General features: G+C 38.3%; 2 protein-coding genes across 2 annotated transcripts; one reads left to right on the plus strand and one right to left on the minus strand.

The window, feature by feature from the left end:
- Nucleotides 1–15,469: 15,469 nt before the first annotated feature.
- LOC126681915 (uncharacterized) lies at nt 15,470–18,390 on the minus strand. The gene is made up of 3 exons (XM_050377472.2): nt 16,773–18,390; nt 16,290–16,705; nt 15,470–16,207 (listed from the first exon to the last, which is right to left on the minus strand). Exons 1-3 carry the CDS (start codon nt 17,584–17,586, stop codon nt 15,470–15,472), a joined length of 1,968 nt encoding a protein of 655 aa, XP_050233429.1. The 5' UTR covers nt 17,587–18,390.
- A 332-nt stretch (nt 18,391–18,722) lies between these two features.
- On the plus strand, nt 18,723–20,856 carry LOC126681289 (2-oxoglutarate-Fe(II) type oxidoreductase hxnY-like). The gene is made up of 9 exons (XM_050376806.1): nt 18,723–18,953; nt 19,111–19,372; nt 19,468–19,519; nt 19,602–19,815; nt 19,885–19,943; nt 20,056–20,112; nt 20,247–20,292; nt 20,384–20,463; nt 20,588–20,856. The coding sequence occupies exons 1-9, from the start codon at nt 18,774–18,776 to the stop codon at nt 20,649–20,651; spliced, it is 1,014 nt and encodes a 337-aa protein (XP_050232763.1). The 5' UTR covers nt 18,723–18,773; the 3' UTR covers nt 20,652–20,856.
- The last annotated feature ends 4,054 nt before the right edge of the window (nt 20,857–24,910 follow it).

Raw genomic sequence — 24,910 nt, forward strand, 5'->3', positions numbered from 1 at the left:
TAAATGAAAAAAGTCAAAAAAGAAAAGTCAAAACTTGCAATGTAAAGTTGTAAATAAAATGGCAAAACATGTATTTTGGGAAATTGCCACGAAAAAAAATGGTGGAAAACTGAAAGTTAGTATAGAAAGTAATTTTTTTTAAAAAAAAGTATAAAAGAAAAGAAAGTTGGTGTGAAATGTAAAGATTTAGAAAGGATGGTATAAAAGTAAACGTTGTAAAAAAAACATTATTTTGTATAAAAAGCCGTAATAATTTGGACTCATCAATTGAATCATGCCTGGTACCCACGCGCTTACTATCTCTTCGGTACTCCACATTGCCATGTCATCCAAGTATGAACTCTTCGGTTACCCAGTTTTACCTTATTAGGAAAGTTCAACACATTTTCTAATTATCCTAGTTTTTTTAATTTCAAAAAACCTTTCTCTTTCTTTAGCTTCCTGCAACTCCAACTTGTTTAGTACGTAATCACATTTTCTGTATCATCCTCTTTCTTCATATCATTTCGCCTAACGTGTAATTTTTCTTTTCTTGAAGCTATAATGGATGCTCAAAACGCTGACCTCGCCGCCCGAGTTATAACTAAGACTGATGAAAATCGCTCTGCTGCTCCATCTACCGAATTTCAGGTAATAACCGATGCCGGCAACAATTAAGTCTGTATTGGACTTATCCTAACTTCGTCCAGCCAAATATGCAAACAACCTCCCCTTTTCATGATGAAGCTCCACCACGTTTTACCACATCCCACCATTCGTCCATCTAGGTCTGACACTACTTTTAAAAATTAGATGATTGAACACACTGTATATCAAGACTGGGTAATCAGACTTCCGCCCCATTTTGGCAATATTTTATTATCCCGTACTTTTAAAAGTACTAAGTGTCGTGCCACGTGTCTTAATTTGGATAATTAAAGTGAGAAAGCGCAATTAAGTTAAATTAATAAGGACCTAGACCGAAATGAGTCTATTTTAGTGATCGCAAAATAATAATAATTATGGAGAATTATTATTTGTTAAAGAGAGTTTAAACGGGATTAAGGAAAGACCATAAATTTAAATAAAATAATTTGTAAGTCCCAAACTAATCAATTTTACGTCAAGGTACGTAAAATAATTTTATTAAGCTATGGTTAAAATTTCATAGAAATTGGACGTAGATAATTTTATCAAGTGGGAGTGAGCGGTGCCTCAATTATCAATAAGGAAATAAAATATAGGTCTCGCAGTGATAAATATTATGCAAAAGTGCATTAAATATTTATCGGAAATTATCGTCCAAATTTCGTAAATTTACGAAACTGTGTTAAAAATTGGTTTCGGACAATAATTAAAGAATTTGGATAAAGTACGTGATTGAGGCGCTTGAGTCAAAAGAGACTTTAGCCACCACTATATATACATGCATATGAATCAAAGTTAGGGTTTCAGAATCATTTTCTTATCAGCAGTTCATCATCGCCATTTCTTTCCTTCATTGCGCGACGCTTACGACAGCGTCAATATCTTCGTGTTCCAACGACCGATTTCAATGATTCAAGCTTGGTTCTCTAGCTAACTCACATAAGAACTAGGTGAGATGCTCCGTTTTGATTTCAGTTAAATATTTATTCCGTTATGTCAAGATTAAGTGCGGTTTATCGTTTTAAACGTTTTAAACGATAAAACCTATGGATTTAAATGTTTGATTTTGGATTAAACGTGAACATCTCGGAATAAGGACCGAGGAGCTTGGACAGCTCGGTTCTGCTCAAAAGAGCAGAACCAAAATCTGCTCAACGAGCAGAAATCAATTCTGCTCGAAGAGCAAAATCGCTCTGCTCAGAGAACAGAGTTGTTCTGCTCGGCAAGCAGAAGCATTATGCTCTAAGAGCAGAGTTGTCTATGCTCGGAGAGCAGAGACAAGGGCTGCAGAATGCACCCCAAATCAGCCTGGGGCTGATTCGTTTCAACTCAAACAGAACCTAACACGACGACGTGATTTTAACTCGGGCCTAATTAAAACAAATCGACGGAATTGATTTAGTTTGGTTTTAAGGGTTTAAAGGAATTAAAGTTTTAAACGTGATTAAATACGTATGAAACGTATTATGATTTATTAGATAATTGAACCGAGTAATGGTTTAGTCGTAAAACATTATTTATAGAAAGGTTTGAGTTAGAATAAAAGATTAAGTTAGTCATATTACGATATTAATATTTAGTTTAATGTTTAGTTTCAACGAGCTATAGAGCAACGAATTTGACCATCCAAAGAAGTTCGACGAGGATAGACGTTATATTTATTATTTATTATTACTGGATTATTTGCAATCCAGGTGAGTAACACGTTACTCTTGCGTGCTATTACACTATAGTTATTTTACAATATTATATCCATAAATATTAAAATGCATCGCATGATAAATTATTTTTCCAATGTATATATGTGTATTTTGTGTATCGAATTATCGATTATATTGATTTGTGAAAACTAGTATATGATCCGGAGAAACGAGCTACCTATTGGGCGTCAATAGGCTGTGTGATCACCAGTGTCCGGGTAAGTCATATACTTAGTCTCGATAGCCTTGTAGAGTACTCTCATCGTTTGTTTCGATACGAGGTCAGCTTGGTGGAACTATCCCTTGGCCTGTATCTAACGAGTCACCTCGGTTAAATTATGTCAGGGCTCATATCGATTGTTGGATTTGAGTGATGGTACGAGTCACCTTGGTTGAACTATCCCGGGACTGTACCAGATGGTAGTGGTTGACTTGGTTGAACTATCTCATAACCTACCATCAGGATTAAGAAATCGTATTTGCTCGTTCTGATTAGGAATTCTACCCTAGTCCAGGTTGGTTTGGGATTAGGGTTTCGATCAGATCATATGCTTGAATTATAATATATGTTCATATATACGTTTTGTTTTTAAATGCGATGTTATTTTTTAGTAGTACCATTAGTAATGTGTACTCACTCAGCATTGTCTGACACCGTTGATATTTTCCCCTTTTAGGTGGCTATTGTCGGATCAGACAGTCAATCTCCTTTGTGCCGGAAGTCTTTGACTTGCACAAAGTACGAGTTCCCTTAGCGTTGCAGTAGTATACGAATAACGAATTGTAGCCTAGTATAGTAAGGTTTATATGTTATGAGCATGTCTGGTTAGGCTACGCTATATGATCATGTGATGCTGTTTATGCTAATAACTTTTATATAGATCGATAGATGGGCTAGTACGTACAAGTTACGGAAGTGAAACGCCCGTATGAATTGTATAGATCGAAGGGTATACATATACATATACATTGATATGTTTGCTTCCGTATGTATGTAATAATATGTTTGATTATTTGCGAAAAATTTATAGTGACTTCTAGGCTTGCTACGGGTTTCAGAGCTACCACTCCCATTCCCTAGCGCCGGTCTCGGCTCAATAATTTGGATCGTGACAAATATTTGGACTGATACAAGCATTTTTGATTTAATCGCCCTTTATTAAGCAAGAAGACCCATCGCCAAACATTACATCATGGGCGAATCTCTATACTGGTCTTAGGCCATCAATTTCTTCTGCTTCAAGTTTGTTCCTTTGACGATTACATTACTCGATCTCGCTCTATTGCTCATCATTCCAATCAATGGCGACAGAATCTCCCCAAACATCGATGCCGATATACCCGTACTTACCTTGACTAAAGCACAACGAAGTTATGGCCCTTTTGTAAAGTTGTTCAAGGGTGAAGATGGAAGTACCCTTGATTACATGTCGCCTTTCTCACCTTCTTTGTGGCAAAATACATCTTGTTCACTGCTTCCTTTCCGGTGACCCAAGGCTGCTTTCTACTCGCCTCTATGTTAGCCGAAGGAAGTCGATGCAATCGAGGAGGATTCATGATGGCAAATATTTACAACACATTGAATGACATCGCCCATTTTGGCTCGCCTTCTACTTCCTGAAGTTATTTGAGCTCGACCCTCCCATCAAAGCTGAATACTATAGTTTTTCGCTCATTTCAAAAGAAAAAGCCCTTCCTTATATTCTATAAAAAAATCTTTGAGATCGCCTGAACTACTTTGTTAGGGGTTGAGAATGAAATTGTAATACCCTGCAATTTTAAAAAGTTAAGTTATGCAACATGTCCTAATTTGGAAAATTAAAGTCGAGAAAATTCAATAGTTGGTTAAAATATTAACAAATATGTTTAAAATGAGTTTGGACATGGTCAGTTTCATTCCGTCAAACTTCAATATTGGCCCATAAACTTCTAAGTTATTGCTATTAGTCCAATTTCTAGACTTTAGCTATAATTTATTTAGATTGTTTTATAGGCTATTTACGACTAATTACACTTTAACCCCTCAAGTTCGCAGCTATGCACTGATCGCGTGTCACGACCCAAAATATCGTGCCGAGACCGACGCTAGTGAATGGGAATGGTAGTTTCAAAACCCGCAAGCCTAAAAATAACACAATAATTTTTTCGCAATCGATCACTATATAAAAACGCTTTCGTAAACAAAACTATTTAAAGCGTTGTCATTACAAGCTTTTACTTGTTCTCTAAAAACAATTTACAAAAACTAGGGTCTTACGTCGCGATATCTCATATCTAGCATAGCCTTGTTTCGTAGAAAAAACAGTTTAAGCGCAGTTTTTATACGGAATAGGACTTTAAATAATTGCAGCACTACTGACAGGAACTTCATCTATACATACTTCCCAAAACAAGATCTTCCTCTTTATTTTGCTCGACCGTATTAGTGTGATCGGCCCCAACGTTCTCCTCAGAATGATTAATATCTGATGTCTCCTCACCGTCAACATACACCTCCTCATCCATGTTTTGGGAATCCTCCACACACGACATTGTTCCACCGAGAAGAAAAAACAACTAAATACAAATCACTCAAGCCAACTACACAAACCTAAATGCAAACAAAAATCCAAGAACACAAAGAACAAATGGAAAAAAGAAAACAAGAAAAAAGATCAAAACACAAGAAAAATAAGAACTTATTGATGAATCTTCGAATTAGAAAATGAAATCTCTCGAGGTAGCAAAGAAAAGAAGAGAGCAAAGAAAGAAAAAATTGAGCAAATGAAGAAAGGAAGGTTTATATAGAAACCGAAACGGGGCAACTGAAACGACTCCTCAATAAATGTGCTAGTGAGAAACAGGTGTCAAAAGGCGATAGTAAATAAGGGACACGTGTCATAAAACATATAAAGCAAACAAGCAATTCAAAAGCCACGAACATCAAAACCGATCAAGAAACACCGACGAAAAAACGATTAAACAAAAAACCGAACAAAAACAAGAAACCGAGCATGGACATAAATATCCGCAAAATTGGGGAGGAAGACTTGTGATAATAATATAGATGGAACAATATCAAAAATAACAGAATCAAGTATCCTCACCTTTAAAAACAATATTACCCAAGATGGTAAACAAGGCAAACATCAAGGAACTGATCGGCCAGCCGAGCAAGACTTACCCATGAACAAGATGCCACCTCGGCAGACCGAGCAAACCCCAGAAATGAAAGACTCGCTCGTTCAACCGAGCAGGATCTCTCAAAGGACAATGACCATCTCATTCAACCGAGCAGGACCCTTAAAAGCACAACGACCATCTCGTCCAACCGAGCAGGATTTGCCCTGATTACAAAGACATAGTCTAACAGAAGGTACTCTGACATCTTCAACATTCTCTGCACAAACAAAGAGAATTACATCAAACCTGTCGGCCCAGACAAAGAGGCAACAAAAGGCATAGTATAAAAGAATTAGGAAAAGTAGGTAAAAAAGGTTAATACTCTTTTTCTCTCAACTCTTAACTCCTTTCACTTCCCATTTTTTTCTCTCACAAAAACATCTATTGACTTGACAGTTAGAGAGGTGTGCCGAATCCCCTTCCGGCGCCCTTCTAAAGGTTGTGCTGTGGTTATCAAGTACTCTCCTGAAGGCATTTCCGGACCTGAGACAGCCATCCCTTCCGCAAGTTATCACATATTATTATTTATAAATCGGTTAACCGGTTAACCACGGTTTTAAAACTTCAAATCATAAACCTAAACCATTAACCATAAAAAATTAAAAATTAAAATCTAAACCTGAATTTTTGGGCTGATTAACCATATCTTGCAGCTCGACTGTCTAATTTGATCGGTTTATTTTACCAACTCTAGTAACGAGGGACATCAAAGTTGGTATGAATAAGTGGGTTTAAAAGCATTTCATTCCATTAAAGCATTTTAAATATTTATCTAATAAATTATTTTTTAAAAATAACGTTTAAAATAAAAACAAGCCTCTCTTTCCTGTGTAATTTACTAACAGGTAAATAAAATTTTAAAATCAGAGTTTTCTGATGAAAACAAAATGCGTTCTATAATCTAAAACGTTTAAAAGTAAAAAAAAGACTTATTGTTGATTTATGAGAAAATTACATGAAGCCCCCACATATACCATAAATTCACGATTTGCTATACCTCCTGTTTGAAAATCAAATGACTTGATACCTCATTTTTAATTTCGTTAACAGTTAGGGGCTTTTAAGTTTCGCTAACTATTTGGTACGTACTCACTTTCAAATGATTTAGTACCTCACATTAGTTATATTAACGATTTGCTACCTCATTTTCAAACAATTTGGTACCTAATTTTTAATTCCATTAACAATTTGGTACCTAAATTTGAAAGAAGGTTGTAATCGTTTGTATAATTAAAAGCGAGATACCTAATCGTTTAATTTTCAAACATGAGGTACCAAACTATGAGTTATGGCATATGTGGGGGGACCTTATAGTAATTTCTTTTTGATTTATTAATAGTAAAATCTAACTGATATAAAAGTATTAAATTTAATTGTATTTACTTATTCAAAAAAATTTGATAACAACAAAAGCTAGACATAATTACTTAACAAGGGAGCGTTTGGTTCAACTTTTCAGTAAATTTTTTAACTCATGCTTTAAAAAAAAATAAGTTACGGTTATTAAACAAAAAACAAAAACAATTGCTGGTCGCTTTTTAAACTTTCAACAGCTATTGTTGAAAACAATTTTTTTTATTTTTTTACCAATTAGTTGTTTTAATGTTATTAATTAGGATTAATCCAAGAAATACCAATCGTTTATTGGTTTTGTTAGTTATAACTAAAACTTTGAAAATCTGCTAGTTTATCCCATTTTATGATATTTGAAACCTTTTCTAGCCATTCATGAACCAAACCGAAAATTTTGTCATTTATGAATAGACTAAACTAATCGATTTTGATTGATTTCGCTAAAAAAAGTTTCAAATATAATTCAAAATCGGTTACTTTAACCCATCACGAATGGAAATTTTTTCCATTTGAACGAATGGCTAGAAAAGGTTTCAAATATCACAAAATGGGCTAAATTAGCCGATTTTGAAAGATTTGGTTATAACTGACAAAACCGGCAATTTTGGTATTTTATTGAAATTAACCCTATTAATTATTTAGACAAAATTACTCCTATTTAATTTTTTACAATAAATAAATTCATTTAAATTATTTATAAATTAGATAAAATTATCTTTTTTGAAAGAAAGATGATCTTATTTATATTATAATAGTAATAATTGAATAAATTTTTAAGTAAATTAGAAGTTTATGAAATTTTTATATAATTTTTTAAAATTAAATGTTATTTATTATAAGTATATTATTTTCATTTAAATATAATAATGATTAATGTAAAATAGAAAATAGAAAAAATAGAAATAAAATTATATGTTTTAAGATTATTTAACATATCAAAAACAACAATTAATCAAAAAATTTAAAATATATATTATCTATTAGCTATCAGTTACCCGGTTACCAGGAACATTTAAAATAAATAATTTTTTTTTAAAGCAGCATCAATTTTGTAGGTTTTAATGTTTGTGTAATGTGTAATGTGTAATGCCAGCTGCCTGGAGCCACCATAAATTCATGATAGTTGCATTTACATGCTCCATGCCGCTGTATATACTTCTAGCATTTATGGAGTTAAATTTTGTTACTTCTGCATTTTATTCTATTTTATTCTGCTTTTATGTTTTTTTTTTAATTATGAAATAAGGCTTGTGCAGTTTTTATTAATGATGACTAATTTTTAAATATTTATAATATAATGATATTGTATGTGTGTTGATTTTGTGTTAGGTTTCAATTGACATTTAATTGATTTTGTTAATTATTATTGAAATAGAATACTAATAAAGCAACTGTACATAAAAAAAAAATTAAACCATTTTTTATATTGAAACAAAATATTGATACATTAATATTTAAAAACGACAATGTACATGAATATTTAAAAAATAATTAAAATTTAATATTTGGTAAACAATTAAGTGCGGAAAAATTATGAACAAAATAATAATAAAAAAATAAGTGTTGAAAAAAAAAGCTAATATACTTTTTGGTTGATATTTGGTAATATTTGATTGATCTTAAAACTAACAAAGCAGGGGACACTGTATGTTAAAAATAAAAAAAAGGATAAATGTTTTTAAAAAAATTTAAAATTTGGTAAATAATAAGTGCAAGAAAATAATAAGCGAGAAAAATTAAAAAAAATTAAAATTAAATATAATTTTAATAAAATAAAAATTAATATGAAATTATTTATTTTAAAAATAGTCCAAAATAATATAAAAATGATAGTAAATTGCATAAAAGTTAATTCTATTTTCTAATTTTTATTTTGAAATCTAATAGTGTTTAACCTTACTAATTATATTCATAATCAAATATTATCTCTTCAATTACATGATCATTTAATTTATTTAATATACTGTATGATGGATACGCAGTTGACCCCAGTGCATATAGTCAAATGAGTATAGTAGACAGCAGATACCAAACAGCTGTCATTAGTCAGTAGACGCAGATCCTAGCTGATATGATCTTGGGAATCCGGAAAGATTGGGATTGACTTAAATCCCTATTTTCCAGCATGAGTCCGAATTAAACACAATCACAAGAAGATGACCTCGAGTCAATTACTGAGAAAGGATTCTATATAAGTAGACCGAAGACCAAAGGTAAACCCTAATTCATTCTCTTTAAACTACGTCATTTATCATTGAACCTTACAAGGTATCTGACTTAGGCATCGGAGTGTGGTCGGACACAACGTCCGACTCATTCTAACCTGTGTTCGTGATCTCAGGTTGATAAGAGAAGATCCTATCATTCGCAGAACCATCATTTGGCGCCGTCTGTGGGAACGATTTGTTCTTTCCTAAAAATCAACTAATTTTGGTTCTACGAGCTGAAACAAACTCATGGACAACCATGATGAACCACCACCACCTGGAGTCGGAGTCAGAGATAGAGAGATGGCCGGAGGCAGCAATCCAACTCTGTTAGCAAGAACAGACGGAATGGTCTTTCCCCTTCACCCACCTCCGACGGGAGCCGCGGGAACGACGGGTCCTTTGAGGACAAACACGGGAATCCCAGTGGGAATCGGAGCCGCAAGTGCGAGCATCACACCACCGGTTTCCATACCCGGGTCAACAGCAGGGCTGATGGGCAGAGGAGCGCAACTACCCGGAACTAGTCAGGTATTCCCTCCTTGGAATTATTATACACCGCAGAATATGTATTATCCATCACCCCTGTATAATCAAAACGCAGCAAGTTGGCCACAGACGTATACCCCATGGGGTAGCCAGTACCACCAGGGATATCAAAGACCCACCGCACCGATTCCTTTTCCGTCCCTAGACGCAGAAGGAACCGTCACAGCGGTAACAGCTGGATACATTCCACCATATGTACCACCAGGAGCCCAGCTACCACCGCTCTACCATGAGGCGGTGCTGAAGAGCTTTAACGACTTCCAAGATAGACTGATTGGAATCGCGAAAGAAAAAACGGTAGAAGCAGATAAAGCACCAGCTCAGAGGAAGCAACAATCGGAACCAATCCCAAGAAGGCGAGACAAAGACGCACGGAAAGATAAAGAAACGGCCCCCCGGCGTGTTCTTACTGCTCCACTCCCAGGAGACGTGGGAAAAGAAAAAGGGAGGAACGACGCACAGCAAGGCGAGAAAACAAGGGATGGAGAAGTTCCGAAGAAGCAGAGAGAATACGTAGACCTGGAGAAGGAAGAGGGAGAAGGCAGACGGAAGGAACGAGACGCAGAAAGCCACTCTTCAAATAGAAGAAGGGCAGTTGGGGAGAAGAACACTCTAGATGAGAAGATTAAGCATGCGATGAGGAAGTACCAGAAGGATAGCTACGAAGACGATGAAGGAGGAGATGATTTTTCACCACTGAAAAGGGAGGTATTAGACGTGAGATTCCCTTCTCGTTTCAAGCTGCCTGCGTTCGAGCCCTTCGATGTGACCGGAGACCCAAAAAGCCATATTTCAAAATTCAAGACGATAATGTTACTTCAGGATGTTTCAGATCCGATGCTGTGCAGAGTATTCCCCGCCACCCTCAAGGGATCAGCGCAGAAATGGTACCTCGGACTGAAGTCCAATACCATCGGAACGTTTGCAGAACTGGCAACGGCATTCAAAGGGCGTTTCCGCACAAACATCCCGCTGCAGAAGAACTCAAGTGATTTACGGAAGTGCAGACAAGGTGAAGGCGAGACGTTGAAAAACTTTGTAGAGAGATTCAATAAAGAAGCAGTCCAGATAGAGCACCTAAACCATGATACAGCCATAGAAGCCATGAAGATGGGAACTAGGTTCGAACGACTGAGAGACAAGATCTTAATGAAAAAGCCTTCCACTTTCCAAGAATTGATGGCAATAGCACATAAGTATGTGGAACTGGATGAAGCAAGAAGAACGCTGACAAAGCAGTACGAAGAGGATAAACCGGAGAGATACCGCAGTAGAGGAGGAGACGACAGGGCACAGAGATTTGGAAGAGGAAACAAGCCATTTGACTTCACGCCTTTGAATAGAGCACCAGTGGAAATATTCAGTTGGATGAAGAACAATAGGGTCATGTACAATGCACCCAGGAAGTTACACCCAGACAAAGAGAGAGATAAGAGCAAGTATTGCAGATTCCATGAAGGATATGGCCACGACACAGATAGGTGCTGGGACTTGAAGCGGGAGATAGAACAGCTGATCCAGTCAGGAGTGTTGAAGAAGTTTGTACGTACAGAAGGAAGTACAGAAAAAAGGAAACCAGAACATATGGAAAAGGAAGAGGCAAACAAAAGATTCAAAGAACCTATGGGCGTAATCAACATGATAGAAGGAGGGGAGCCCTATTCGAAAGCACAGAAGAAGAAGATACGTAAAGGCGTGTACTCGATAAGCACCAGAGCATCCGCAGACGAGCTGCCGTTGGTCACCTTTGGACCGGAAGACGGAAGACATGTGCAGGAACCGCACAACGATGCGCTAGTAATCAGAGCATTGATTAACAATTTTAGAGTGATGAGGATCCTAGTGGACGAAGGAAGCGCGGTTAACCTCCTTACTTTGCAAGTCTTCAGGGGGATAAGGGGATCAGTAACGGATCTCAGACAGGTTTCTGTGCCGTTGGTTGGCTTAGGAGGAAAGCCTATCAGACCGGAAGGGATGGTAGAGCTGGAGATAATTCTGGGAGAAGCAGAAGAAGGACCACTGAAGACCATGACAGCAGTTTTCAACGTGGTAGATATCCCGTTGGCATACAACGCCATTTTGGGAAGACCTTTCCTATACCAGTGTGGTGCGGTAACCAGCATCAGATGGCTGACACTTAAAATTCCGGACGAAGAAGGGATAGTAACTGTGAAAGGAAGCCAGTTGGCCGCACGAGAATGCAACTTGATCACCGAAGAAAAAGGCGAAAGTCTGAACATCGAAGCGTTCCCTGAAGATCCAGAAGAAGAAGAAGGAGATAGGAACGCCCCAGTAGGCAACATAAGGGAATTCCAAATCACCCAGAAGAAAACAGTGATGATCGGAACAGAAATACCAGAGGCCGTGGCCGTAGAAATCAAAAGTGTATTACAGAAGAACGGGGACACCTTTGCCGCAGAGGCCTCTGAAGTGGTAGGAATAGACCCAGCGATAGCTTCTCATAAATTGACTGTTTACAAAGAAGCCAAACCGGTAGTACAGAAGAAGAGACGTTTCGCAGAAGATCGAAGGAAGGTCATAGAGGAAGAAGTCAGGAAGTTGGAGGCAGCCAAGTTTATAAGGGAGGTGATGTACCCGGAATGGGTTGCTAACGTCGTCCTGGTGAAAAAAGCAAATGGAGGATACCGCATGTGCGTAGATTTTACGGATTTAAACAAAGCATGCCCAAAGGACAGCTATCCGCTGCCGAATATTGACCAGCTGGTAGATTCAACATCTTGCTATCAGCTGTATAGTCTCGCAGACGCTAAACAGGGTTATCATCAGATACTAATGAACGAAGCAGATCAGGAGAAGACAACTTTTACTACCGACTTGGGAACGTATTGTTACAACGTCATGCCATTTGGGCTGAAGAACGCTGGAGCAACGTACCAACGACTGGTGAACTTCATGTTTAAGGATCAACTAGGAAGGAACATAGAGGTCTATGTGGACGACTTGATCATAAAGAGCAGCACACCCGAAGAGCACGCCAAGGACCTGGAAGAAACTTTTGCGGTACTAAACAAATTTAACATGAAGTTAAATCCGGAGAAGTGCGCGTTCGGCATTAAAGCCGGGAAGTTCCTGGGGTACTTAGTAAGTCAGAGAGGCATAGAGGCAAACCCAGAAAAGATTCAAGCCATCCTAGACATGGTAGCACCGCGGAGCATCAGAGAAGTCCAAAAACTAAACGGAAGGGTAACAGCGTTGGGGCGATTTGTCTCTTCGTCCGCAAAGAGATGTCTCCCCTTTTTCAAGCAACTGCGCAACATGAAGAAGTTCGAATGGAATGAGGAATGTCAGAAAGCTTTCGAGGAATTGAAAGTCTTTTTGACCAGCCCACCGTTACTCAGTCGCCCAAAAGCAGGAGAAATTCTGTACCTGTACCTATCAGCAGGTAAAGAAACAATCGCGCCAGTACTAGTAAGAGAGGAAGAAGAAGAGCAGCTGCCTATTTACTACTCCAGCAGAACGTTGAAAGGCGCAGAGATAAATTACCCGACAATTGACAAGTTGGCATTAATGGTGGTAGTAGCAGCGAAGAAGCTACGGCCATATTTTCAAGGGCATACGGTTATCATACGCACTAATCAACCTTTGAGGAAGGCATTGCAAAGACCAGAAACGTCGGGAAGGATGGTCAGCTGGTCCGTCCAGTTAGGAGAACATGATATACGATATGAGCCGAGGAAAACGTTGAAGGCGCAGGCACTTGCAGACTTTGTGGTAGAGATGACGGAGAAACCAGACACTGAAGAACCCAGAGAAGCAGTTACTTGGAACCTCTATGTAGATGGAGCATCCAATGACCTCGGAGCAGGAGCAGGAGTTGTCTTGGAGGGACCAATGGGAATAACAATCGAGTACGCAGTACATTTGACGTTCAAAGCTACCAATAACATGGCAGGTATGGTATCAATCTATCGTTTAAATATACATACCATTTATTGCAATAAACTAATAGTACTGCAGAATACGAAGCTCTCATAACAGGACTGTCAATTGCGAAAGCAATGAAAACCGAAGTCCTACGAGTCCATAGCGACTCCCAGTTAGTCACAGGACAAATAGGAGGACAGTTCCAAGCAAAGGAGGCCAAGATGGCGAAATATATGGAGAAAGCGAAAGAACTTTTGAATGACATAGAGAGATTTGGAGGAGAATGGGAAATCTGCCCCATACCCAGAGAAGAGAACACGGCCGCGGACGCAATCGCCAAAGCAGCAGCTGCAAAGAGCCAGCGTTTCATGGAGATGAAAATGACAGAGGAGCGTTCGACTTCTTCCGTAGACACGGAGGAGGAAGTATTACCCATAGAGGAGGTAGACACCTGGATGCAGAGACTATTGGCATACCTAACAGAAGGCATTCTACCAGAGCAAACCGCTGAAGCCGCAAAAGTAGTTCGACAGTCAGCGTCATACTCAGTCCTAGAAGGAGTACTCTACAGGGCATCAGCTACGCACCCATGGTCTCGATGCTTGACCAAGACAGAGGGTCTATACGTTCTGCAGGAAATCCATGAGGGGATCTGCGGAGCCCATGAGGCGTCCGCAGCCCTGGTTAGGAAAGCATCTTTACAAGGATTCTACTGGCTGTCAATGAAGAAGGACGCAGAGGACCTAGTACTTAAGTGTGATAAGTGCCAAAAGTTTGGCGCAGTAATACGAACACCCGCATCTGAGCAACACCCTATCGGTAGTCCATGGCCATTCATGACTTGGGGCGTGGATATACTGGGACCCTTCCCCCCAGCGCGGGGACAAGTAAAGTTCATCGTGGTAGCCGTAGATCATTTCACCAAATGGGTGGAGGTAGAGCCAATGAAGACAATCACTACGGAGAAAATCCAAACTTGGCTATCAAGAGAAGTCATGGGAAGGTAAAACGTGTTGTATTTTTTATCATATACTTGTACACATTCGCATGTTGCTAACATAAATAGACAGGTTTGGCATACCACATTCCTTAGTCACTGACAACGGAAAGCAATTCGATTGCCACAAGTTCAGAGCATACTGTGAAGGGTTGAACATAAAGCTGAAGTTCACCTCAGTAGCCCACCCGCAGACGAATGGACTTACAGAAGTAACCAACAGAACTATCCTCACAGGAATAAAGAAGAGACTTGATGATCTGAAGGGGAGATGGATTGATGAACTGTACAAAGTCATCTGGGCGTACCGCACCACACCCAGAAAAGCCACCGGAGAAACCCCCTTCAGTCTGGTGTATGGCGCAGAAGCTGTATTACCAGTAGAAATCGGCATGCCCACATTAAGAGTGCAAGTTTTTGATGAAGAAAAGAATGAAGAATCCATGCGGTTATGTCTGGATCTTTTGGAAGAAAGAAGACACCAGACAGCTGTGAAAGCTGAAGCATACCGGAGGCAGATGGCTAGATACCACAATGCCAAAGTAAAAGGAAGAAGCTTCGTGGTAGGAGATTTGATACTCCGGAAAGCTGAAATTGGTAAAGGAGCAGCAGGAGTTGGCAAATTAGGAGCCAATTGGGATGGGCCATTTCGAGTCGTAGAGGTAGTAGGAAAAGGGGCTTACAGAATCGCTCGCCTAGAAGGGCAGATTCTCCCCCGAACATGGAATATTAATGACATGAAGAAATATTTCCAGTAGATGTATTTGCTATCATTCTCAAATTTTAATAAAGCATGGCATCTGTTATTTTCCCTTTAAGTCTAAATTGCATCAATAACCACCACAAGTAACAGTTCTAAAAATAGTGGGCCAGTTCAAATAAAACATAAGTACCCCAAAAAGAAAGAACTAAGAAGTTTTTGTCCAAAAGGCAATTACAAAAGAAAGCTAGCTTAACAGAATAAGTATGTAAAAGAAGGGCTTCACTGCCTACACCACTTCCTCCGCAGAAGGTGCAGTCTCTGTGACAGAAGCATCTCCTTCTCCAGCAGACAGCATTTTCTCAGGAACATCATCCACGCCAAGGGCATCTTCAGGAATAACTTCAGAAGGACGCTCAACCAAAATAGAAGAGTCAGCTGTAGGGAGCTCTTCGGCAACCTCCTTTTCAACATCATCTGCGCTCTTAAGGGCCGCGGTCTCAGAAAGAGGAGGCTTGTCGAATACCAATCCTTCATCAGAAGTTGATGTGGCCCCAGACGTTGAACGCGGCGTTAGAGGCGCAGAAGCAACCCTCTTCTCCGTAGAAGCATCTACAGACAACTTCTTCTTAGCAGCTGTCTTCGCCATGACACGCTGACCCAAGGCACGGAGGTCAATGGCTAAGAACTTCCCAATGTCGTAGTCAGGATAGTCTTGACGAACCACCCCGACAGCAGTAGCACAGAAGTCGGTTAAACAGCCAGAAATGTAGGCATTCACATCTTTTCTATTCTCTTTTTGCTCAGACAGCAACCTATCACGGACCCGTTGCACCTCCAACAGAGAAGCGTCACGATCAGCAACTTTTCGCTCCAGGATTTTGCCTTTGTCAACAGCCACCTGGAGAGAGTTTTTCAGCTTCTGCGTTTCCGCCTGCGCAGATTGTCGCAGAGACGCAAGCTCTCGTTCATACTTTTCCGTCAGGTGATCCTTCTGCTGACGCAGAAAAGAGACGCCTTGAACCACCTAAATAAATAGTATATAAGTCACGATAGCAGAACAAACAAAGTAAAAAGAAGAGTAAGAGATTAACGAAAGAGAAACTTACATGCAGCAAGGAAGCATCAAATTTATCAAAAATGTCATCAACAGGCACCTGCCTCCACGCATCCATATCTCCACTCAACTGAAGAAACTGGGAGTACAGACCAGACACCTCCGCGTCATGAATGGACGCAGATCCGAAGTGCTCTTCAATCCAGGCACGGGGATCAGGACACAAATCCAAGTCAAGCTTCCGGCGTTTCGCAGACGCCTGTTTCAATCGGGTAGAGGGCTCAGGCACCTTTCTGGAGGAAGAATCCCCTTTCTTCATAGGAGGTTTGTTCAGCGCAGATCGCGACGCAGGCATTGTCTGAGAGCCCCCAGACGCAGTTGGAGTAGAGGAAGCAAGAGCAGACGCAGAAGGTGTCACACCAGGCAACTCCTCCACAACAATCTTGATGTCATCTAGGTAGTTCATTTCTGAAGACACAGCAAAAGCAGATCAATACACATAACAAAAATCACAACAAAGGAGAGATTAGCATACCCTTTTCAGAAGAACTTAGATCCATAAGTGACGCAGATTCGGTAGGTTCGTGAGAAAGAGATTGGCTACCCGCACTAGGATCTGGGGATCCACCAGAATCGTCCACAAGGGGAGCATACTCAGGAAACAAGCGGGCCAAGTAATTGTTAACAAGGTCAGGAGCACTGAAGCATTTGAGGCGCGCAGCACCAATAAGCTGTTCCAGAAGAAATAGATCTTTCTTCGGAGGTTTAGTAACAGAAATTGGCAAAGGTTTGTCCAACCAAATAAGGGGAAAGGAAGCAAAGGCATTTTGATGACCAACACAGAAGAACAAATTTTGCCAACCCTTATTGAGTTTAGGAAGACCAGCAAGCAGACGCTTGCCACGAACAAAAGGAAGATAAAGGTAAAATTCGTTGGCTCGCCGGGAAACATTGAACACTTCGGCCACTAAACCTAAGGTGGGAATTAGACCTTTCTGGTGAACCAGTTCAGCAAACGCACACAGCAACCGGATTGCATTTGGATGAATTTGTCCTAGAGGTATTTTGTGGGTAAGAACGAAACCGTGAAGGAAAGGAGTGAGGGGAAAACGAAGTCCACCTCGAAACTGTTCTTTGTAAACAACAATACGATCGGTTTCAGGACGATAGTTGGCACTAAAGGAGGGATCACAGGAATGCAAGGTGTAATCAAAAGGAATGTCGTATGTCTCGCGTATACCAGTAAGCATGCTATCATCAATTTTAGAGGTAAACTCAATTAAATCCCTACGGTAATCTACAGTGGTCCCAGAAGAAGGAGTGGCAACACTAGAACGGGTGCGAGTCATGATACGAAGAAAATAAAAATAAAAAGGAGAAAGAAAATACCTGGTAAAAATGGAGAGGACGATCGCCACAAAAAAGAAAGAAAGAAGAAAGTAGAAATTTGCAAGAAAAAAGAAAACAGAAACTCGTTAAAAGGAAAGAAGTAATGGGAGAGAGAAGGAAGAGAAGCAGTTATAAGGAAAGGTAAAAAAGGACACGTGGAGATGGGAGAAAGCATGAGGAACGGAACGGACGGATATTATTTTGATTTTCAAAATTTTGAAATTTCAAAAAGTGAGCCACGTGGCATGAGGAAAGAATGATTACTTCGTAACTAAGGTTACCTTGCATTTAAATTACCCGGGTAGTGCTTCAGAACAACCATAAATAGTTGCGCTACGGAATAAAGAGGGGAGGGGCTAATGATGGATACGCAGTTGACCCCAGTGCATATAGTCAAATGAGTATAGTAGACAGCAGATACCAAACAGCTGTCATTAGTCAGTAGACGCAGATCCTAGCTGATATGATCTTGGGAATCCGGAAAGATTGGGATTGACTTAAATCCCTATTTTCCAGCATGAGTCCGAATTAAACACAATCACAAGAAGATGACCTCGAGTCAATTACTGAGAAAGGATTCTATATAAGTAGACCGAAGACCAAAGGTAAACCCTAATTCATTCTCTTTAAACTACGTCATTTATCATTGAACCTTACAAGGTATCTGACTTAGGCATCGGAGTGTGGTCGGACACAACGTCCGACTCATTCTAACCTGTGTTCGTGATCTCAGGTTGATAAGAGAAGATCCTATCATTCGCAGAACCATCACTGTAGAGTCAATATAGTTTAGTTTGATTAAGTTTCGTTTTGGCTTAATAAAAGGCCAGATGTTAAAAAACATAATGAATAGTAATTTTTCAGAATTTTTGTCATAGCTAGTTCAATGCATGTTTTTTTAAAGAACTAATATATTTACTAGTCATAGCTAGTGTCTAACTATCCTATTTTCTTTTTCACCAATTATTTGTTAATTTCCATAAAGTCATATCAAAATAATTTACTTTTCGTAAAATCTATTTGATAAGTTATTACAATATATATTCAGTCAGTACATAAACTCTACACTACATAACAGTCACTACATAAACTCTACACTACATAACAGTTAGTTAAACAGTCATCTTCATGCCATGTTAGTCAGGCCATGGAAGTTTCTATAAATACTTGTACTCACCGCCTAGCAAACCATGTCATATTTGTTCTGCTGCATCCTGAAACCACACATCATATTTCCCCACAACTCACAATGACAGTCACTGCACAACTTCCGATCGTTGACCTCTCTTCACCGGACCACTTATCACTCGCCAACTCGATCCGCCGGGTTTGTTTGTTATAACTATAGTTATCGATAACGTAGCTTTGCTGCCTTTATGTCACTAGCTACGTTATCACTTATAAAAAAAAATGAAAACATTAAATATTGAATGGTTTTATGAATTTCACGAAATATTTACCCGATAATTTGCATACATTTTCAGGCATGTGAGGAATATGGATTTTTCTACCTTATCAATCATGGAATAGAGAAAGGTTTCATCGCTGAAGTTTTTGAAGAAAGCAAGAAACTTTTCTCACTTCCTTTGAATGAGAAAATGAAATTGTTTCGCCAGAATTACAGAGGCTACGTTCCATTATACTCTCAGAATTTTGATTTTGCTTCTCGTAATTCTAAAGGTAGTGCAAATGAAAGTTTTTCTATTGGTCCTTTGGAAAATAGTGAAAATCGGTGGCCATCGGAAGGTACGTAGTTTATGTCTCTTTTTCATTTTGGATAATTCAATTTGTTTGTATAAGCATGTGCATGAGATTATATTCTTTTGGCTATGAAATTTCAGAAGTTCCCCCATCATGGAAACCAACGATGGAAGCTTATCACACAAACCTTCTGTAAGTTTGTGATTTTGTGACAATCACTGCATTAATTTTGATTAGTATTATGTTCTTCAATTCTTTAATCTTTTAACTTCAGGTCCACGGGAAAACGAGTACTGTCATTGATGGCTTTGGCTCTGAAGTTGGATAAAGATTACTTTGACAAAATAGGAGCACCGCAAGGCACTCTTCGCCTCTTACATTATCCAGGTGAAGTGGAGCGTTCTGAGGAAGAGATATTGAGCGTTGCGGCACATTCAGACTTCGGAATGATCACTCTTCTGATGACCGAGGGTGTGCCAGGGCTTCAGGCATGTGTTTAGTTCTTAATTTCACTTGCTAATTTATGTTCACGGTATCTGATTTTTCGTTGATAACAGGTTTGTAGAGACAAATTCAAGGAAACACCGACCTGGGAGAATGTTTTACATATGGATGGGTAAGTAGTTTTTTCAGTCCAATTTGTTCTCTGGCATTCTGATTCTCCTGGGTTGAATTGTTCTGTTGCTTCATTATTCGAACCTCGCGGTTTTGTAAATTTGAGCTTGCAGGGCCTTCATTGTCAACATTGGAGACTTGATGGAGAGATGGACTAATTGTTCTTTTCGGTAATTAACATTACATTTATTTTCGTTTCGGATACTCATCATCAAAGCTATATCTTTAATATATGCTTTTCATATTATTGGTAAATGTTTTGTCATCGTTTAGTTTCTGAAATTGAAGTCTCAATTACTTATAGGTCCACATTGCACAGAGTGATCCCGGCAGGACAAAAACGCTACTCCGTAATTATTTATTACTTGACATGCAAGTGATCATGATCAGTTTAACCTATTATATTGTAATGGTTGATATATTGGAGCTATATATTTGCAGATGGCATACTTTGTGAATCCGAACCCTGATTGCATTGTCCAATGTTTGGAAAGTTGTTACAGTGAATCGTGTCCCCGAAGGTATCTCTCTTAATCTGGTTCTTCTGATAAAAACCTTTGATCTATTTGGTATCAGTTTCTTCAATTTCGCTAGGAAATCATCTGGTAAATCGTTAAAAAGGTGAAACATTTGGATGGTTTGTAGGTTTCCTCCAATTCGCAGTGGAGACTATATAAAGGAGCTGCTGAGGTTAACATATGACTCATAGAGTGAAGCCTTAGGAGCGAAATTGGTTGCTGAAATATCGAGTTCCATTGAAGTTATAACAGTTACATATTTGGTGTACTATGGAGTACTTTATCATTATCCAGTGTGTGAATGTCGTACTTTATTAAATAATTTGGTATTTAATGCTTAATTAAGTAAAGTTTGGTACTTATGTTCATATTGTATTTGGCCTAAGTGCAAAATTATATTTATATGACTCAGTTTGTTACTTATGGCAACATTATAATATTGCCATTATTTTAATGATATGTTAAATGTGATTGGATTAGTTTAAGAATGACGTGTTATACTGAGTCTATATGATACTTTCTCCAGTTATTATTGGTATATCTTAAAATTTCACATTGGTGTAAAATGACCTCCACCTCAGAGAATTACACCAATGGAGCCATGACACTTCACCACCGTGCATGAATTTGAGAAAAAGGGGTAGTTAGTGTATGAAAATGAGAAAATTTAAACTGCGTGAAAAAATGAGAAAACGTGTAAAGTTTGTGAATTTTTATTACATTAACCCTTATTATTATTCAGTAACCATAATTATTTTTATTGACTTTATCATCGGAGTGGACTCTAGAGGATAACAGACACCAGATGTAATCAAACCTTCTGTAAGTTTGTCATTTTTTACCACCAGTGCTGCATTAATTTTGATTAGTATTATGTTCTTCAATTCTTCAATCTCATAACCTCAGGTCCACGGAAAAAGCAGTACTCTCATTGATGGCTTTGGCTCTGAAGTTGGATAAAGATTACTTTGACAAAATAGGAGCACCGCAAGGCATTATGTAATATTCCGTAAATTTGACGTTGCTAAAATAGGCAACGTGTCTCGTTTTGAACAACCGGAGCGACAAGAATATAATAATCGAGATCGATAGATAAAAGATTATCGGTGAGAAATAATATATTATAGAGTCGTATTATTTATTTGGTTATAAGTAATACGTAAATCTCGGAGTTAAAGTTATAAAATTGAATAAAAGAAAAGTTAAAAGGAAAAGTGTTAAAGTAAAAGAAGTAGAGAATTGAAGTGATAATTAATTAAATTACATATGGATAATAAAAACAAAAATAAGAAGGATAAATAAATTAAGAGGTAAAGGTGTAAAAGATTTGGTTATACTTTTATAGGTTATGATATAAAAAATATTTTTATAATTTAATTTATGTTTTTTATGGCTACAAAATTTGAAGTTTTTTAATGTGTATCAATAACACTTATAGTTATTAAATATGAATTTTTTTAAAAGTCTAATCACCAAATTTAGCAATATTATAGTGTCACAAAATATCAAATGAGTCATTCTCGGAACTTTTGGTACAAACAGAATAAAAACTTGCGTTGATGGTGGCGACTTCTAGGTTCATCCTGAACGCATCGAATTATTCCTATTTGGGATGAACATTGTTGTTGATGGTGGCAGAGTGTTTAGCGGAGTAGGTTGTGATTGGTCGGAATGCAAGAGGGAAAAGAGGCCTTCACCTCCCGGAACTTCTGCACCACTCAGCATAGGCCTGGTACTATTTGCACCATGAACTGTAACTGGTAGGTTTGGTACTGGAGGCGTCGGTGTCCTATATCCTGGACAATATTGTTATAATATTGCCAACTGTATTTATTGGGCCTGCTGCATATGCCGGTTCATGTAATCCATATATTCTTGCATTTGCAACACTGTCGGGTGTATCTCAACCGAATGCCTTGTCCCGGTTCCGGTAGCCACCATGGTAGCGTCTATTGGAAAAGAGAGATGCGCGGGAGTCAGGTTGTTGTGTAGGAAACTCTGAGGAGCCACCACTCCTGGTGTCGACAACACCTGATGACTCAAATCTGGGTTCTGTGGGTTGGGTCGGGGATACCTATCCAAACCGTACAAAGGGATAAAACCAGTACCGCTGCTCGATGCTAGCAAGCTTCCAAACTGAGTGTTGCTGGAGGTGTTAACCTTGTTACCACAGAAGTACGACCTCATATAGGTCCACCTTCCACTACTCCAGTCTCGTTTCTTGTGGAGCCTGGAGGCTCCACCCCCTCCAACACAATATCTTCTGCCATTGTTTGGTGTTATCAAGCAAGAATACAAACCAAAATAGAGAAAAAAATAGGGCATATTACAAAAGTTTTCCACAGATGGCGCCAAGTGATAAATCGTTGCCGACTGCTCCCAGCTACTAGACTTGAAGAACAAGAGACAGTAAATGTCAGATCGAATACCGATGAGGGACACCGGCAATTCGCTCCGACGATCAAAAGAGAAAAGAAGAAGAAGTTGAATGGTGAAAAAGAATTATCTTAGGGTTTGCACGCAAGGTGCTTTTTATAATTTCACCCTGTGCAAACCTATCGCAGCTGATCATTTCTCTTTTTTGGTCCCTACAATTTGGTTAGCTGATGTGGAAACTTCTCGTTGTGCCTCAAATGTTGAGTCAGATACGCGATGCAAGGAACATTCTCTATGTATCAGATCTTGTATGTGGTCCCAAGAAGTAATTGTTAGGAGAGTTTATTATCTCGGTTTGTAAGAAATTATGAGCTTTGTCATTATCCAGGCTCATTATTGGGCCGAGTTGTTTATTAGATCGCATTTGTCGTATCGGTTCTAATAATATATCGAGATACTATAGTTCGTTTGGTTCCTTTCGATTCTTGTTCGATTATGATAGTTATCCTGTCACGATGGTATCTCGGTCCAGGTCTCCTAATCGCTTGACTCGGTGATATCCTATCTCGATGAGGCTTCTTCGCTCCCTTCATGTGTTACCTACTATGTTATCATTGATGATTATCTATTAAATTGTATTTAACGTTATAGACATTAATTTTAGAAAAGGAGAAATAGATTAAAGTGGAAATTCCATATAAAATAGTACAACTATAAGCAAGATATAGACTTCTTAGATGGGACATGCAAAATAAAATATATTTTCTTTAAACGGGACATAAAATGTAAAAAGATGCACACTATTTAGAGATATTGAATTTGAGTCACTTAGTTTATTCGACATTACTGAAAAGAAATTGTGTTTTAAATTGTTAAAAAAGGTCACTCAGTTATGATTTTATAACAACGGGAGGTCGCCATTGTTAGAAAAGATCATTGAGTTTATCGCGAAGGAAAATTCTACGGCTCAATACATCTGTACATCCCTACACTTTTATTAATTTTTACTTTAAGTCCCTCCGCTTTGAATTGTCTATACTGCGTCCTTGCACTATGATATCTTTTTATCATAGGTCCTTTTTCTTTTAATCAGATTTTCAAACTTTTCAATTATTTCAGTTTTAGTCCTTCAACTTTTATTTTTTCAAAACAGTCCAGAAATGTTCAGAAATCTACTAGGCTCTGATACCATCAATTGTGAGCCTACTCCTTCAAAGGCGGAACTAAAGAGTTACTCAAAGATCCTTAAAATTTGTGTCTGTTATTTCTAGACTCCTTGAACTTCTCATACTCATGAAAGTATCGAGAGCTTGTAACAAAACCTAATTGTTCTCTATCTTTAAGAAAATAATTTTCAAATTCACTCTGTTTAAGAGTCAACTCTTCTAAATGTTTAGAAAAACTTTATACAGATTTATTTAAAGCTTCTAAAGTCACACTTAGAGAATTAAGACGATCAACAACATAATTTAATAATCCTATTATTGGTTCCTTGCCTACTCCGTGATCTAAATGGAAACAATCAGGATGAGGGCAATTATCATTCATCAAACTTTCAAGCTAAAACTTCAATCCTAAATTTTATCAATTAAGGAATAATAAAATTTCAAGTTTCAACTTCAGATAAATAAAATAATTTATTCATCTAAAAATATATACCTTCAATGAACAGGATCCACTAAGCTTCCGCAAATAGCTTCCACTTCCTTTACGCTCGTCACCAGCAGCTAGAAGGTTCTTCCATGTTAAGAATGCCCGCTTTACTTCAATTGGTTATGGGACTTATGAAACACTCATTACTAAAACAGACTGTCGTAAAATAAACAAGGTATATAGTAGCAAATACTCTTTAGAAAATGATATAAAAGACACTATGATTTATTTCTGCTCCCTTCGTTCATAGAACTTCAGGGTATTTATAGGAAAATACACTAGTAGTTGGTGCCTCTAGTGATGTTTGCCAACTCAAAAGCAACAATAATTACAAGCACTAACAAAAAGTAGTGCGCAATAATAAAACAAGACAGCTGGTGTCTCTGGTACTGTTGTCCAGCTGGTGCACACAAATTATAAT

Source organism: Mercurialis annua, linkage group LG5, assembly GCF_937616625.2.
Source record: "Mercurialis annua linkage group LG5, ddMerAnnu1.2, whole genome shotgun sequence".
NCBI lineage: Eukaryota > Viridiplantae > Streptophyta > Magnoliopsida > Malpighiales > Euphorbiaceae > Mercurialis > Mercurialis annua.